At 32.0% G+C, this 17622-nt stretch overlaps 1 protein-coding gene and 1 long non-coding RNA gene across 9 annotated transcripts; one reads left to right on the forward strand and one right to left on the reverse strand.

The window, feature by feature from the left end:
* The first annotated feature begins 2165 nt into the window (after positions 1 to 2165).
* LOC101219807 (histidine kinase 5) lies at positions 2166 to 11433 on the forward strand. 6 transcript variants are annotated; one of them, XM_011655910.2, is made up of 14 exons: positions 2166 to 2367; positions 2528 to 2682; positions 3292 to 4211; positions 4691 to 4747; positions 4930 to 5157; positions 5270 to 5363; positions 5454 to 5660; positions 5988 to 6118; positions 6397 to 6446; positions 7125 to 7465; positions 7563 to 7666; positions 8034 to 8780; positions 9469 to 9651; positions 11063 to 11433. In XM_011655910.2, the coding sequence occupies exons 3-14, from the start codon at positions 3492 to 3494 to the stop codon at positions 11195 to 11197; spliced, it is 2997 nt and encodes a 998-aa protein (XP_011654212.1). In that variant the 5' UTR covers positions 2166 to 2367; positions 2528 to 2682; positions 3292 to 3491; the 3' UTR covers positions 11198 to 11433. The 6 variants fall into 6 exon arrangements, with proteins under 6 accessions (XP_011654212.1, XP_031740600.1, XP_031740603.1 ...); XM_031884740.1 differs by lacking the exon at positions 2166 to 2367 and having other exon boundaries at positions 2444 to 2682; XM_031884741.1 differs by lacking the exons at positions 2166 to 2367; positions 2528 to 2682 and adding an exon at positions 2697 to 3123.
* LOC105435319 lies at positions 11300 to 15300 on the reverse strand. 3 transcript variants are annotated; one of them, XR_004216306.1, is made up of 5 exons: positions 15158 to 15300; positions 14637 to 14795; positions 14400 to 14565; positions 14180 to 14315; positions 11300 to 12766 (listed from the first exon to the last, which is right to left on the reverse strand). It is a non-coding gene; the product is annotated as an uncharacterized LOC105435319 (long non-coding RNA). The 3 variants fall into 3 exon arrangements; XR_004216305.1 differs by having other exon boundaries at positions 11300 to 13909; XR_004216304.1 differs by having other exon boundaries at positions 11300 to 14315; positions 15158 to 15299.
* Positions 15301 to 17622: the final 2322 nt, after the last annotated feature.

Consider the following 17622-nt stretch of genomic DNA (forward strand, 5'->3'; position numbering starts at 1 on the left):
ATGAAATCCCACCTCCTGACTCCACAATCGAACACAAGCAACGTAAACCAATGATGCCCAAGTTAATTGAACCACAATCCCCATATAATATAAAACCCCCCTTTATCTTTAGTATTATAATATACCAAAGTGTATTAAATTAAAGAGGAATTGGAATACTCTTTTTTCTTTCTTTCTTTTTAATAGAATTTAAATTAATCGTCTTTAGTTCGGAGTGTTTTTAGAAAACAGAAGAAATTGACAAATTATTTAAAATTTATTCTATTTTTTCTTTTTGTAAATATTTGGTTGAATGTTTTTTTTTTTTTTTGTTGATTTGGTGTTTGTTTAAAAGTTAATTTTTTTAGTATTGGCTTGCCTTTTAATATGGAAAATTAATGTAAATTTTGACAAATTTTGAATATTTATAAAATATAGCAAAATTTTAATTGATATAAATGGATAGAAGTTTATTAGTAATATATTTAAAATTTTATTACATTTGAAAATGTTAATTTTAATGTTGAGGGTAACTTGATTTGTTTCAAATTTGAAAGAAGTAAAAGCAACTCGAACCGTGTCAATGAATTTACAATAGTTTAGTTGGTAATTTTGTGCTATTAAATTGTGAATGTGAGATATTTTGATATGTTGATATAAAATGTAATAAGAGTGTAAAAATGAGTTTGACTCGATGATATTAATATAATATTACCCGTAAAAATTAAACAGTCAATTCCTCATCTGTACTTGAAAAAAAAGATAGGGTAGGGGACATCATAATTAAATTAAATAACCACTGTTTGCTAAATTACATGATTACATAAAAAAAATAGACAATTCAATTTCATTGGGGAGTGGATTTTGATTCAATTATTTTATTAGAAGTTCATTAACATATTAAAAAATAAACAATATATAAAATCAGTCAAAATCCACTGGTTGAATATGTAATTAAATAAATCAACATAACGTTTTTTTATTTCTTTTAACAATTAGAGTTTCTCCAAATTTCTAGGGACGGAAGTGTGGTTTAGAATAAAAATTGAATTCCCAATATAAAAGCAATATATGTTAATTAACGTTCATGATATATATATATATATATATACCCGAAATGATTACCTATTCTTAATATGTTCTTCTCCATTTCTTCATTAGTTTTCAATTTTAGGGTTATTGTTCGTTGTCTAAATAGTGAGGTGTTAGTTTGTATTAGAGAACTTTTTATTTTTCTTTGTTGAGATAGATTGAACTCTTTGAACTATTGCTATGAAAAAATGTTAGAGAACGTAGGGAGCTGACATTCCTAAAAAAACTGTTTTAGTTATTTCGAACCTATTTGTTGAAAAAATCAAATTAGTGAAAAAGGTTCAAGTACTACTCAACTTAATTAGTGATTTCTTTGGGGTAGTTTTGATTTTAGGCTTTTATATGGTCAATCGTAGGAGTAACCATGTAACTCACGTGTTTAGCTTCATCCTATGCTCATGAATTGGATTGAGTATCACCCGATGGACAAATATCATTGTCTTCTTTCTAATTAGTCTTGCCTTATAAACGTCGTCCAAATAAAATTCAAAAGATGAATCATTTTGTATGTGAATGTGTGGAACAACAACCATCCTATCTTTATTACATAAGAATTTATTACGTATCACTAAATTATTGTTTCATTACTACAATCGAATAAAACTGAAATTGAATTTGCTTTTGGAAGAAAAATGTTATGTTAGTAAATTGTACAAAGTTTGTTGGTATTAATATACAAGTGATGGAAAGAAGACAATGATATTTATGAAGTATTTAACATTTTATCAATGTCAAACTTATTAAGATTGATTTTTTATTTTCCGTTAAATTAATGTCTCATGTTCTATAATTATCCAAAAAATAAAAATCCTAATCTCAATCCATCGAACGCAAAATGATAGAGAGATTGATTGGCAGCTGGCGGTTGATACAAAGAGGGAAAAACGACGCCGTTTAGCACGTGCATCACACGCGTCAGTTAAACACGTCAGCGCTGAAATGGCGGGGAACAACAAAAACGTTCAGCGTTTTTAAATTTTATTATTTTCTTCCAGCTCTCAAAGTGATCGTACACTTCCAATTCTCTCTCTCTTCTCCCTTCCCTTCCCTTCCCTTTAAATCTCCCACTTCGGCGTCCTTGTTTGAGGTTTTGTTGAATTTACTTTCGCGGAAAGTAGAGAGAGAAGAGAATCATTCACAAAAAACTAGAGAAGATTGAAGAAGAAATCGCTGTGAAATTCGTTCTTGCTGTTCTTCAGGATTTTTTTTGGCATTAGGAGCTTCAAAGAATTTAGTCGTTGTAAGAGGAATCATCATCAGAGATGATTTTATATAAAAATTGATGTGACAAAAAAGGTAATCGAAAAGGCCAAGAATTCTCTAATATTTTTTACCTCCAAATGCACATGGCTTCCTAGGCTTGTATTCTCTCTCTTTCGTTTTTTTTTCTCTCTTTTTCCGTCACATGCTTTCTTTCTCCTGCATTCAATCACTTTCTCCTCTCTTGCGCGCGCAGTGTCTGGCTCTGATTTTTCTATTCACACCAGAAACTTTTGATAAATATCGGTAAAGATTCCTCAGATCTACAGTTGAAGTCATTCACTGTTCTTGAGTTTTCATTTCGGAAGGAGGTTCTGATGCTGTTTTGGCTTTTGATATTGCGAATACGAGGTTAGCTTATTGAACTCTAATCCGTTTGTTTGCTCTTCTGCTTGTGAAGCACGATCCGACTACTCGTGTATGCTGCAGTTCAATCCTCGTTGTTCGTAAATGTGGCTTCCATCTACGTTATGGCTTGTCTCTTCCGGATTACTTTGGTTTTTCATTGTTCTGAAATCTGATCATCACGAATCGGAATTCGAGTTCGGAGTCGTCTTTCTTCCTCTATCCTTGATCGTTTCACATTCGAAGATTTTGTCATGAATTTGGAAGAGTTTCTTCGCTATTTCTCTGGATTTCCTTTGTATCTTGCGGTTCTGAGCATCATCATCAGTTTCCATGAGTATACAAAATTTTCCGGCTGGCATTTTGTTAATTTCTTAGCTTCTTGATGGTAGATGTGAATCTTCCGCTTTGAAAACCGTCAAATCTTCGCTATTCAATTCGCTAAGCGTACGCTAGCGTCTATTTGTGATTAAATTCGCTTTTGTCAAATTAGAAATCCTGGTCGTTTCAATCCGAAATGATTATATGTATAAATACTTCGATTGGTTTAAGTTTTGGTCTGTTGATACGAATTTGTACAATGAATCAATTCATTGAACTTTTCTGCCTATGTAGGACTTGCTCTGTAACTACGCTCATCTACGACAGTCTCGAGGTTTTCTCCTATTTATCTGATAGCACCGTCTTGTGGACGTTGGATGGAACATGGATGGCTTAAGATGCACGACATATTACGGCCTCAAGGAATTTATCTGCAGCAGAATTAACTCGTCTACTTTCTTGTGCAAATTGGAATCAATTGTTGAGTAATTGCCATGGTCTGCGAGATGGAGAATGGTGTTATTGAAGATATGGACATTGAAGCGGTTCCTTCTATGTGGCCTGAGGATGTTGGACCAGATGTTAGAAAGCAGTTCAACGTAGAAAGGCCAGGAGCAGATCAAGATATGTTGGAAGAAGTTAACATAATAGAGGAACCGACAATTGTTGATTTCAAGAGACTTATAGAGTTAACTAACTATACTGAGAAAGGTTCTTCACAACTGCAATACCTTGCAAAACAATGGGAGTATAAGCAAGCAAATGCAGTGCGCCTCCTTAAAGAAGAACTTGACATCCTAAGCAAGCAGAGGAAAGAAGTTGAGCTCAAGAAATTGAAAATATTAGAGGAACATCTTTTTGAGGAAGAAAGATATGCTGGAGATAAACGTCCTATTTCTATTTTGGAAGAATCTTGTGATATATGGCAAGATATTCCAAGGAGGAAAACTGATTTCGTCTTTCAAAGCAAGAGAGTTGAAATTGATGCAGAGTATGATACAGTGACATACTGGAAGCAACGAGCAATGGATCTGGAAAAATTATTGGAAGCAAGTCTACAGCGAGAGCAGATGCTTGCTGAGAAGCTTAAGGAAAACATAAAAAATATTGAAAAGCAGTCTTCACCAGTTGAGGAGTTGTCACAGATTCTTAAAAGAGCCGACAATTTTTTGCATTTTGTTCTGCAGAATGCACCTGTTGTTTTTGGTCATCAGGTACTATTTGAATTCTTTAATGTTAATCTTTGGATGTTTTGATTTCTGATACATATGAATTCGTTAGTTTGGACTCCAGTATTAGTTGTTTAAATCTTTTCAATCGTCTTCGCTATAGTCTCTAAAATAAATATATCCTTGGCTTAAACAGTAATATTACAAACAGTACAGCTCAACTTCTCCTGTGTGTTGTCGATCCTTATTTATATAATTAACAAAATTATTTTTGTTGGTTTTTCCTATTTAAATTGAACAGATAAACTCACACACATCACCAATAGATCATAAGACAAAAGAAATAAAGGAAATGGTAAAATAATGGCAAAGGTAACGCAATTTGTGCAGGCACTCAACTACTTGAACTTGTAGATTTTGCTCTACAGTGAATTCATCTTTTGTTTCATGGTTAAGTTAATTGCATGCTACAATCATTCTTGCTAAGTCAACCATAAAGAACTGATTTGTTGAATGCATTTCAGGACAAGGAGTTGCGGTACCGATTTATCTACAATCATTTTCCAAGTTTGCAAGAAGAGGTAACCATTTCTTTCAAATACTAGATTTGAAAGAATCTGTGTATCGCTTTCATTGACGTGCTGTTATATGACGATGAAAATTAGATCTACTAACTCTAACTCATTTGAGCAGGATAGACTATTACCTCTAAGTTTCTTTTTATTTGCTCCTTATGTAATGCAAAGGGCATTCTTCTTCCCAGGATATTATAGGAAGAACAGACGTCGAAATTTTCAGTGGTGCTGGTGTTAAAGAATCTCAAGATTTCAAAAAAGAAGTTCTGGAGAAAGGGTTGCCTGCAAAGAGGGAGATTCAGTTTGATACAGAATTGTTTGGGCTGAAGACCTTTTTGATTTATGTCGAACCTGTCTTTAGCAAGGCTGGGGAGACAATTGGAATAAATTATATGGGAATGGACATAACTGATCAGGTGTTTATTAGCTTTAGTTTATTTGTATAAAATTCCTTTCTCATTTTACGTGTAAGTCATTCATGTCATGTGTCTAATGTATATTTTACACATATCTCTTGTTTTACAAAAGGTTAAAAAACGAGAAAAGATGGCAAAGCTCCGTGAGGAGATTGCAGTGCAAAAGGCCAAGGAATCAGAGCTGAACAAAACAATTCATATCACGGGTTAGTTTCGTTTTTAAATCTTTCGGCTTGTTTAATTCCACTAAATTTGGAGTTCTTAAGTTCTCACTGTTTTTACTTTTCACCTTCCAGAGGAGACAATGCGAGCAAAGCAAATGCTAGCAACCATGTCACATGAAATTAGATCTCCATTGTCTGGAGTGGTTAGTATGGCTGAGATTCTGTCCACCACGAAACTTGATCGGGAGCAACGACATCTGTTAGATGTTATGCTGTCTTCAGGAGACTTGGTGCTTCAACTTATAAACGATATCTTGGATCTTTCTAAGGTTGAATCAGGTCTGAATTTCTTGGCTTAGTATATATTTTTAATTCTAGCATTTAAGCGTGTATTCATTAACGTGCAACAAAAATATGATAATATTCCTTTGTTAGACGTGGATTATTGTCAATGCTGTTGCTGACATGTTATGATGTATGTGGTATCACTTTTTCCTTAGTCCACATGATATTTAGTAACAACTTACAACGTGGAGTGTAAGAATACAAAGACGCAACTGTCACTTGTAGGATCTTTATCCACTGGCATCTTAACGAGACCCCATATATCTTTCATCTCAAGTATTACCTGGTCAGCTATATGATGGTTTTGCTTCCCTTTACTAGGAGTAATGAAGTTGGAAGCTACAAAATTCCGTCCAAGAGAGGTTGTAAAACATGTTCTACAGACTGCCGCCGCATCATTGCGAAAATTCTTAGTTCTGGAGGGACGTATAGCAGATGATGTCCCTATAGAGGTGAGGTTTGTTGATCAATATTAGAAGCTTTTGATCCATATGACATTTAATTTAATACGCAAGAGCAAGCTTGGCTGGTGACATCATAAGGATAGTTTTATGCCTTAGAGATGTGCATTATCCTAAAAGTGCATGCACTCTATTCACTCCCCTCTTTCAGAAACCTTAGCCGTGTAGCTTCGTTGCTTATTCCTGCCTATCTCTACGACCCGGCCTTCTGTTACATGGTCGCTTGTTTTAGATGTGTAAACTGCCAATTAAACTATGCAACGTTTCAGGTCATTGGGGATGTTCTTAGGATACGGCAAATCCTCACCAACTTGATCAGGTACTAATTTCGTAAAGTTTGAACAAAACCATTTATTGACTGTATAACCTTTGCCGCCAAATTTCCATTCAAGTTCCAAGTTATAGTTCAGAATTCAACATTTAGGTGATTGTAACGTACTGGGGAAGTTCATTTTGCTCACATAGATCTACTCCTCTCCTTTCTCTAATACCTACCCTATCATAGCAATCTTATAAAAGTACCAAATGTTTTCTTCTTTTTTTTTTTCTTTTTTTGAAAAGATGAAACTAAGAAAGGAATCTTAGAAGTTAGAACTGCCCAATTTGGGATAAAAATAATATACACACTTAACTTGAGGAAGTAATTATTCATTTAGGCAGTCACTTAACTTGAGGAAGTAATTATTCATTTAGGCAGTGACGTAATATGATTGACTGATGTGACATGAAATCCTTGATAAACACATGCATAAATCACGGGTAAGGCTATACTCAGATTATTCATGTGGAATGGCTTATATGGTTGATAGAAAGAGGTCTAATGGTAACATGGATATATGGACATTGATTTCATAAAAGTGATACATTTTGTGGATTAAATGAATAAGATATATGCTGCCTTTAATCTAGTAGTATTACGATTAACAGAAAGAATTTAATGCTTCCATTCGTACATCATTAAATGATAGTCCTCTAAATAAATAATTAAATGATGCAGCAACGCAATCAAGTTCACTCATCAAGGGAAGGTTGGAATTAACCTTTATGTGTTACCCTATCCACCCATTGGGACAGGAGAAGAATGCCACAAGAAATCAACGGCTGATAACTCAACAGTTTCAATAAACTCTTTGCAAGATGGAACATGTCTTCTACCCTCTCAGAATGGCTTGTGTGGCCAAAAACACAGCGACATAAATCATTTGAATTGTGATGGACCAGGAACCCCAAGCAAGAGTGAAACCACAATGAATGGAAACAGAGAAAACAAATCGTGTTCTCCCGAAACGACAGTATGGATACGCTGTGATGTGTATGACACAGGAATTGGAATACCGGGTATGCTTCCCTATTTGTCTGATCGTTGAAATATAAATATACTTGTTGCTTAATAGTTGGTAATAATGTTCATTGGATTTCCTTTGAAATGAAACAGAAAATGCGCTACCAACCCTTTTTAAGAGGTACATGCAAGCTAGTGCCGATCATGCTCGAAAGTATGGAGGGACTGGACTTGGGTTGGCAATATGCAAACAGCTGGTAAAATTGTTACTTCATATGAAAATTTGCATTCGTTATCTAGATGAAAATAACGGTGTTATCATTGCCTACAATACATCAAATCAATACTCTTATGGTCGAATGAGGTGGTTATATAAGAATTTTGGACTGTTACTAACTGCCTTCAAGTTAAATTTTGGTTCAATTTTGAGATGATAGTAATTGTTGAGGAAGTTAACTCGTGCATATCATTCATATAATGGACATTTCTAGGAAGGTGATCAAATGTACCGAAATCTTTAAATTATCTCTATCTTTATAGAGAAACACTGGAATTGAGACAAAGGAAAACTATGTAGTTCAAGCATGTTTTTATTCTGCTAAAAGCACTTTACTTTTGGAGCAGGTTGAATTGATGGGTGGTCATCTCACTGTTTCGAGCCGAGAGAACCATGGATCTACATTTACATTTGTATTGCCATACAAGGTTTCAAGCTCCTGCAGTCCTTCGGATGATTCAGACGAGATCTCGGATGATGAATCTACAAACGACGAAATGACTGAGGGCTTTTTCCAATTCCAACCCCACAGTTTCAGTACGCTATCATCTTCTAATGGATCCACAAGGATCCCAAACTCATTGTTGCATACAACTGGGTATCCCACCTCAACCAAACTCAATGGATTAACTGAAGGTGTTCCTTATCCTATTCCCTTAAACAACATCGCCAATGCTGATGTTGTAACCTCAAGCAAATCACAATGTTCATCAAGTCATGTAAACCCAAATCTTGATAACCAAAACCAACCAGATACAAATGCTCGGTTGCAAAATGTCGGAGGTGTGAATTCCCTGCCCAAATTAGAAACAACAAAGTTAGAAGATAGATTGGAAAAACAAAGTAATAAACTTCAAAAAACAGATCAGGGGAAAGAGAGATCCGAGGCAAGTAATCACTGCAGAAATAGCAGTAGTGGTCCTGAAGTAACGTTGGCATTGGAACCCAGAATTCTTCTTGTTGAGGATAACAAGACCAATATTATGGTGACGCAGTCCATGATGAAGAAGTTCGGGCAAAAAATTGACGTTGTAACTAATGGCATTGAAGCTGTTCGAGCAGTTCAACGACGTTCTTACGATCTCATTCTCATGGTATGTTCGTTTTACAAATCTAGAATTCCACACGTTTTCAATTCAAAAAATTCTTTCCAGTGCTCCTACGGCTAGAAACATCTTATCATGCCTCTTCAACATATTTCTTTTCCCTTTAGGTGGACTCGTTTTCCTTAAAAAAAAAAAGTTTTTTAACCAAAGGACATAACAAAATTATATTATTTTAATATGCAATTAATTTTACATTTTTCTTTAAATGGCATACATGTGTGAGTTTAGTTATTTTTGTGAAATTTACTTTAGGAATATATCAGGTATATTTTTTTAAATAGCAAAATATTTATAAGTATATAGCAAAATTTTGAACTCTATTAATAATAAAATTATATTAGTATCTATCAATATTTTGTCAAATTTGTTGTTTTTGACAATTTTCCAATATACTATATCATATCATTATTTTATATTTATAATTTTATTGAAGAACTATATTACTTTGTTGGCATTTTTTAAAAACATGTATTCTTACAGAAAATTCCTATATAAAAAAACAAAACAGTTTTCAAGTGTTAAAATTTGTTTCTATAAAAATGTTTTTTTTTCTTTTTTAATTTTGTATTTAACTTCATAAAAAACAAGGTTAGAAGATGACAGTAGATATGAATGAAATAGAGAGAGAGAGGGAGTTGGAAATGAAATTTGAGGGGGTTGGTTTTGATTAGTGCAGGATGTATTCATGCCAGTTATGGATGGGCTTGAAGCTACAAGGTTGATTCGTTCTTTTGAGGAAACAGGCAGTTGGGAAGCAGCTGTAAATGCTGGAATATTCCACCACCCAACTACTACACCTTCTTGGACTCCTTCCTCTTCCTCTTCCTCATCCTCCCGCAACAGGATGCCCATCATCGCTGTCAGTACCTCTTTTCTTCACTTTCTTTACTTTCCTCCCTTTATTTTATTATTTTATCAATTGCTTTCCTCATTCCTCAACCGAATATAGATTTCATTTTAGTATTAAAACATTAATAAGCCGTTACAAATCAAATAATTTATCTATTCACACGCAACTATCTAACTATGTCTGAACAACAAAAAAACAAACTCTATAACTAACTGATGTTTACCTACCCGTCTTAGGTTAATATTTCAAATGAATTTTTATTATTTCTTTTATGCGTTAGAAAAAGTAATATTAACGTATATTCTATACAATTTTTTTTAAAAAAAAAAAAATTGACTAGTAGTTGATTTATATCAAAATTGATTAAATAATAACGAAAATTGATTAAATAATAACGAGTAGTTTCAGGTAGGAAATAAAATGTAATATATTTTCAAGATAAAAATGTTGTAGATAACTAAAACATTAGATAGTAAATTTATTATTTATTGAAAAAAGTTAGCAGTATAGACACTAAAATTTAACAACTCTACACTAGAGGGAGTAAATGTTCCTTCTAAACTACTAATTTAGGACATGTTTAGTAATTCATTCATTTTGTGTGGGAAGGAAAACTAAAATTTGTTAAACCATTTTTGTTACATTTTGAAAAGCATTTTGTTTTTTAAAATTAAGCTTATAAACACGATTATTGTTCTCAATTTTCTTCATTTATTATCTATATTTTGAAGAAAAAAAAACTTATAAACACCCTTGTTTTGAAAACAAGTTAAATTTGAAAATTAAAAACTAGTTTTTGTTTTTGGAATTTGGTTAAGTATTTAACCATTGTATAAATAAAAACAAAAATAAAAAAATTGTGGTTACCAAATCGTTTTTTATTTTTTTATAAATTTTGGATTGTTTTTTAAACTATAGGTAAGAAGTAGATAACAAAATATTAAAGTTGGAGATAGAATTATTGTCTATAGGCTTCTCAAAAACAAAAACCAAATGAATAAATTCACAAAATAAAATTTGAAAACATTGGTAGCAAGTAAATATTAAAGCAAAAAATTTAAAGATAGAAAAGATGTTTATAAAGTTAACTTTAAAAAGTATTAGTAAAAGACTTTCATAGATACGGTTATATTTTAAAATTGTTGTTATATCTGCAACTACCTGAAAATGTTAACAAACGAAAACGATACTAAATTTATCAGAAACAACTTATAAATCTAAACCAAACTTCAGAAACAACTTTTCAAATTTTACCTTTGCAAATCTAAACTATGATTTATAGAATTAACAATAAGAAAACCGGTTAAGAAATAAGGAAGTGGTTGAACATAATATGAAGTAAATTGGGTGCAATTTAATTACACAAATTGAGTGGAAAAAGAAGGAAGTAAAGAAATGTGGGGGTTTACGTACCTTGCAGATGACGGCGAATTCAATGTCAGAAAGCGCAGAAGAGTGTTATGAAAACGGGATGGACTCATTCGTATCAAAGCCAATCACCTTCCAGAAGTTGAAAGAATGTCTTGAACGATATTTACCACAACCACCTTTGTAAATTGTGTAATGCTTTTGTTTGAGAGAAGGTAAATGGGTAGAAGAAGAAGATGAAGAAGAATCAGAGTTCAGTAGGAAAGTTTTGTAATCGTCCTTTTACCTCTTTTTTTTTTGTGGGTAAAGTAATGTAATCAGTGTAACATATGTTCTCTTACTCAATTTGTAAATTGTACAGAAGAAGAAAGCTGTTGTTCTTTCTCAGAGCAAATTTGTAATAAAGTTTTCACATTTTGCTTTTGTGAGACTTATACCTAAACCAATGCCACACAGCTTTCTTTCTTTTTGTTCCCTTCATAATAATAATTGGTGGCCGATCGAGCTACCTTATGACCCTAACATCTCAATCAATCTAAATCTAATATAACATTTTGTTAGAAACTTATACATGTTTTAATTGAATTTTTAAATATATAAAGTGTTTGTAACTGCAGACAAAATTTCTACTTAGAAAATCAATCCAAAATGTATCCTTAAAACTACATCCTAAGAATGTTAATTTAATTCAGTCTATACAACTGATTTGAGGATATTGATCTGTTTCTATTTAAAAAATAGACATCTTTTTAACGAAATATTCCTACATTTGAAAGCACTCTTTGTGATGTAGGTTAAATTCTTTTAGGTTCCAAGTTATAGAAGAGAAGAAGTGCGTACCTTAAATCGTTTGACTTCGTCCTCCAGAAATTCATCACATCAAGAGAGTCAAAAACTGTATTATGATTTCTTTGAAAAAAATATGTACTCCTCACAAAAATTATAGAATGTTGGCCTCAAACAATCATAAATTCTCAAAAAAAAATTGTTTATTCTTCAAAAAATAACTTTGAGTAAATTTTTAATTCCCCGCTACTTTATTCATGAAAAATAATGCAATGTCTTATATCTTGTTCTCCAAAATTGAGAAACAATGGTAAAATTAAAGTGACTTGTAAAAAGTCAAATATAATAAATTGAAATTTTAATTTCATTCCATTTGTTGAAAATTTGATAAAAGTACAAAAAATTAGAATAAGAAAACGGTTCCAAAATATGGTACGAAAATATTTGTTTACAAACGAGAAAAAAAAAAAGGACGAAGAAAAAGAAGAAGGAAGAGAATTTTATCCAATGCATGTGTTTGGTGTTTCGGGTTGTAGAGAAAAGAAACGAAAATATAAGCATTCCTTAATATCTATGGCTCATTCTAAGCACTAAAATCCTTATAGCTTTACCACACCTAGAGCATATAAGTTGAGATGGGGATTCAAGGACTGTATTGTAAATACAAAATACTATATATATGCCTTTAACATTCCTACATAGCGATGTTCAAGCTATCACCCCTTGAGCCTAATCAAATAACATATTCAGCTATCTTCCCTATAAGATGTTCCAAAACATAGAGAAAGCAATAATAGCAAGATCAATGAGAGACAATATATATAACATATCAGAAGGAGTGAGAAAACCTGTAGGCCAAAGCTTCAACCATCCGTTCGGACAAGAAGAATATTAGATTCGCGCATCCTTCCATTGTTCATTACGATCAGGTGCCCTTAGAATTTGATAAATAATAATTGCAGTAGAAGAACTACAGCGAATAAACATTTTGCATGATTAATTACAGGAGTCAGAGAGCAAGTAAATTTAAAACCAAATGACATGTAGAAGTAGAAGCTCAATTCGAGTGAGATAGGCTGCCCTAAGCGTGGAGATGAAAACTCAATGAACAAACATCTTTGATAGAAACTAAATGTAATCAAAGATATAGGGTACCAAACTACAAGAATAAATCAATCGTTCGAGACACTTGGACCTCTCTTTCTTGAGATACCTCTCGAGAGACCTAAATCACTCACAAAAATATATTTTTCTTATCTTTCTCATTCATTTCCGTTTATTTATAACTAAATTCCATAACAAACTCTCTAACTAGTTACTTGCATACTCTTAATATGCCTAGTAATCAATATCCCTATCACTATTCTAATAGCATTCGTACTAATCTCCCGTTCGGTATGAAAATAGAGAGAGCCAATACACAGGGTTCTATCGTGGTAAAGGCAGAAGACAGAAGAAATCTTGCAAAAAAAAAATTGTGCGGCCAAACTGAACTATTTTCATGCCAATGGAACAGCGGGAATGAAAACAAGCACACAATCTACTCCACATTCCACTCAATTCTTTGACGAAAAACAATAACTCAGATTCAGTCTGTTTCTCAGCTCAAGATGTGCCCCAGCTGATAACCGTCATTTTCCTTCAAGGCTTGGACACGCTATTTATTAATTATACAAAGTTGTATATTAAGAATCACAAGAAAAAATGATCAGTATTAGGCAGGAAGATTATAATGTAAGCCAAACAGAAAGACTGTTGTCTTGAACTTTAAAATGCAATTAAAGAGAGATATCACAAGTACAAATTGTCTATATGCGCTAAAGGCACTCTTATATGCGCTAAAAGTAAAGCAAATAATGGCAGTGACAAAGACTTTTGGTTTAGCCTAAAAACTCATGAAATGAAAAGTTCCTCAATACAGCTAACTCTCGATCAGAACAAAACGTAATGAAGCGTGAAAGTAAACAAAGAATTTGTTGTATTTGATTAAACTAAATCTTTGAGTTCAGTTTTATCTCGTCTTAACAGATGTATTATCCTATCAATGAAGAAACAAAAGTTCTCAAAATTGCACATAGGCTGTAATCTTAGAGACAAGCATGACTTGGCGAAACTGCACCGAAAATGAAATAGTCATCGTCTAAAATCAGGTACCAGCATCAGTCTGTGAGAACAATCATCTAATCGAAAATTTTCTCTTCAGACCTCTAAGATATCCAATTAACTCTAGATGATTGTTCCAGCAGATTTTAATTAAAATATAAGCCTGACTTACCATTACAACGGATGATAAGTAAAGTATTAGCAGATTGCGAAAGCACGAGCAAAATTAGATTAGATGATTGTTCCAGCAGATTTTAATTAAAATATAAGCCTGACTTACCATTGCAACGGATGATAAGTAAAGTACTAGCAGATTGCGAGAGCATCAGACTGCATTTCATCGTATCTAAAAGGAAGTGTATCGTCATTGCAATTTCTATAGAAAAACATCTTGTGCAACAACTACGAGCCTCGTCCTGGAAAGAAAAAAAAAATGTCAAAACACGGACGCGAAACGCGATATTTCGACAAGAAAAAAAAAAACAAAAAATTAGACGTACATTCAACATTTTACGATCGTCTCTCGGAAGACGACAAATGCAAATACAGATGTTTATGTTCTGCGATTGTTTATATGAAATTAATCATCGTCTAAAATCAGGTACCAGCGTCAGTCCGTCGAACATTCATCTAATCGAGATTTTGCTCTTCAAACCTCTAAGATATCTAATTAACAAGCAAAATTAGATTAGATGATTGTTCCAGCCGATTTTAATTAAAATATAAGCCTGACTTACCATTACAACGGATGATAAGTAAAGTATGAGCAAATTGCGAGAGCATCAGACTGCAATTCATCGTATCTAAAAGAATTTGGAGATTCGAAGATGCCAAGCGTATCGACATTCCAATTTCTGTGGAGAAACATCCTGTGCAACAACAATACGAGCCTCGTCCTGGAAAGGGAAAAAAATGTCAAAACACGGACGCAAAACGCGATAATTCGTCAAGAAAAACAAGAAATTAGACGTACATTCAACATTTGACGATCGTCTCTCGGAAGACGACGAATGCAAATACAGATGTATATGTTCTGCGATTATGTATGAAACGCAAAAGGAAACTACAAGAAAAACAGAAGAGAATACGAACTCCGACTAATCTGCCACCGAAAACCATATATACTCAACGATTTTCATTTTACATAGGAAATGCAGAAAACTAATGGAAAACTGAAAGGAATATGAACTGCGATGAATGTATCGTCGAACGTAAACGGATGAAGTAAAGATGAACGATTCTAAGTGAAGAAAAATACCTAAAATCGGACGTCTGCACGGAGAGTTTGAGATCCGACTACACAAAATCATGAGCAGGGAGAATCGAAAATGAGATTGAAAAACAGAAAAAGGGCGCGAAAGAGAGAGTTCGAAGCGTATCGTCTGGCTCGACCCTTTTCCGTCTCTTCGGTTTATATAGGTCCCCCGAGGCGTGCAAATGATGAATTCTATTTATTGGTCTTTTAAGTACAAAAATTAAATTACGGCTTTTTTAATATTCTAAAGCACTATAAAGGATGCATCAGAACGTGTAAGGTAAGATGGGAAGTTGACAAAAATGACTCTTCATCCTTCACGTTTCACAACTAACATTCTTTTCTTTTTATTGTACCTTCAAGCTATTGATTGTGTTTAGGCTTTCTAAGTGGGATTTCACTCATGATAAAACCACCATTGAATCTAATCTTTCTCAAATTTTGCATAATATATACTATTCTTTGAATTTAAAGGGATTTTAGAGCTTTGATTTATTGTGTTTTAACGTTTATGATTAATCAAAGTTTATCAATGACTTAATTTTCTTGAATCAGATTATATAAAAAATTACATGATTTAAGGAAAAATATATGCACTTTTGATATTTGTTCCAACCGATATCCCATCAAGAAAGCTTAACAACGTCAATTTCTCGAACTAAAAAAATTGGAAAAACAACTATTGCAACCATTTTCTAAAACTGTGCTGATTGTAACAGCAAGTGAAAACTAAAGAGAATTGTTTATGAAAGTTATCTTAAGGCAATTTATCAATGCTACGCCACAAAACAAACTAATATTTATACAGGTGAGAGTAACATTTAAACAAAATTGTAAATATAGCAAAATTATCGCTGATAGACTCGTATGATCCATGAGTGATAGACAAATATTTACAACAAAGTCTGTCAGTAATATACTTCTATTATTCATAAAATTCGACAAATTTTATATATTTGCAAATTTTTTTAAATATTGTTATATATTTTATTATTCTGAACATAATTACTAAATTTACAAGTATCTCATTTTTTTATACATATTTATATATATGTTTTTTAGATATTGTAATACAACTCGAAGGGAGGGATTTGTTAAATATTTATATTATTGCTGAAAAGGATAACAAATATACCTATTTAAACCCCATGTGCAAATATTTCATAAAAGTGATATGCAAGTAGTTCAACTTATTTGAAGCATATGGTTTGAAATGACACATCAATGATAATATTGACAACCCAATTTTACATAAATATCTAAAAGTATCAATAAAATTTTAACGCTTTTTTAAAGTTTTTTTTAAATGGAAAAATAAATTATAACAAACATTTGTTGCTTAATTTTTGGTATTTCATATAATAAAAACTTCAATTCAAACTTGACTGTCAAATTAAAAAAAAAAAAAAAAACTTTAAAATGTTAAAAGTATTGAAACTATTTATAGAAATTGTTAAGTTAAATCCGTCTTAACTTTTCTTAATCAATTTAAGCTTTTTATTATATATATATTTTTTTAAATAGCTTCATTTTTTAAAAATTGCACTAGCTAACAAAAAATTTAGAAAAAATATCTTATGACGTCCATTTTCTACATATTCCAAATTTAACAAATATGATAGTAATTGAAAATGGACGAATCTTCTTTTAAATTTGTTACTTTTATAATTTTAAAAAATGATGTTTTTAAAAATAGAAAAATAAATTAAAATATTTAGAAACTGTAGTAAAAATTTGAATTTTATTAATATAGTTTTCTAATGATAAAATTTGATGGGTCATAAATATTTTCGTAAAATTTGTTGTTTTTTAAATTTATCTTTTGTAAAACTGTAAATGATGACTCTATTAATTTTTTTTCTATTTTTGCATCCTACCTCTATTTTTTTTCTCCGTTCATAACAACTTTTCATAAAAATATATAGATAGAAATATCAATATTGTCAACATGAGCTTAGTTTTAACTTACACTTGTATGTTCCTGTGGACAAGAGGTCTCACGTTCAAATCCCCACTCCAACATTTATTACAATACATTTAAAATATATATATATATTTATTTATTTATTGAAATTTGATATTGTGTTGTAAAATATTTATAAAATAATAAGATGAATAGATAGGGAAAAAGAAAACGTAGTGTTTCTTTATAACACATAGTGCGGCGTAACGTCATCCCATCTAATCCAATAATCCATTTGTTGATTATGATTTTTTTTCTTCGGAATAATAATAAATAAAGCATTGTTGATTAGATATGATATTATTCTCTTCTAAAAATGCTTCAATTTTTTTATGTAATGCTCTAGGGTTGAAAAATGGATGTTTGGTAAATTATAATATAAGGTACTCTATAATAAATATAACCTTTCATATTCTTTCTTTATTTATATCATTTAACATTCTTTATCTATTACAACTATAGATATAACCTATGGTCTCCGTATGTCATGTGTCGATTTGATGTT

This window comes from Cucumis sativus, chromosome 4 (genome assembly GCF_000004075.3).
Source record: "Cucumis sativus cultivar 9930 chromosome 4, Cucumber_9930_V3, whole genome shotgun sequence".
In the NCBI taxonomy this organism is placed as follows: domain Eukaryota; kingdom Viridiplantae; phylum Streptophyta; class Magnoliopsida; order Cucurbitales; family Cucurbitaceae; genus Cucumis; species Cucumis sativus.

Bases quoted from the DNA above. Each gene is read 5' to 3' on its own strand.
- LOC101219807 (XM_011655910.2), top strand. From the start codon at position 3,492: ATGGTCTGCGAGATGGAGAATGGTGTTATTGAAGATATGGACATTGAA. The intron at 5,364-5,453 runs GTTAGTTTCGTT...TTCACCTTCCAG, and splicing joins CAAAACAATTCATATCACGG to AGGAGACAATGCGAGCAAAG. The intron at 5,661-5,987 runs GTCTGAATTTCT...TCCCTTTACTAG, and splicing joins TCTTTCTAAGGTTGAATCAG to GAGTAATGAAGTTGGAAGCT.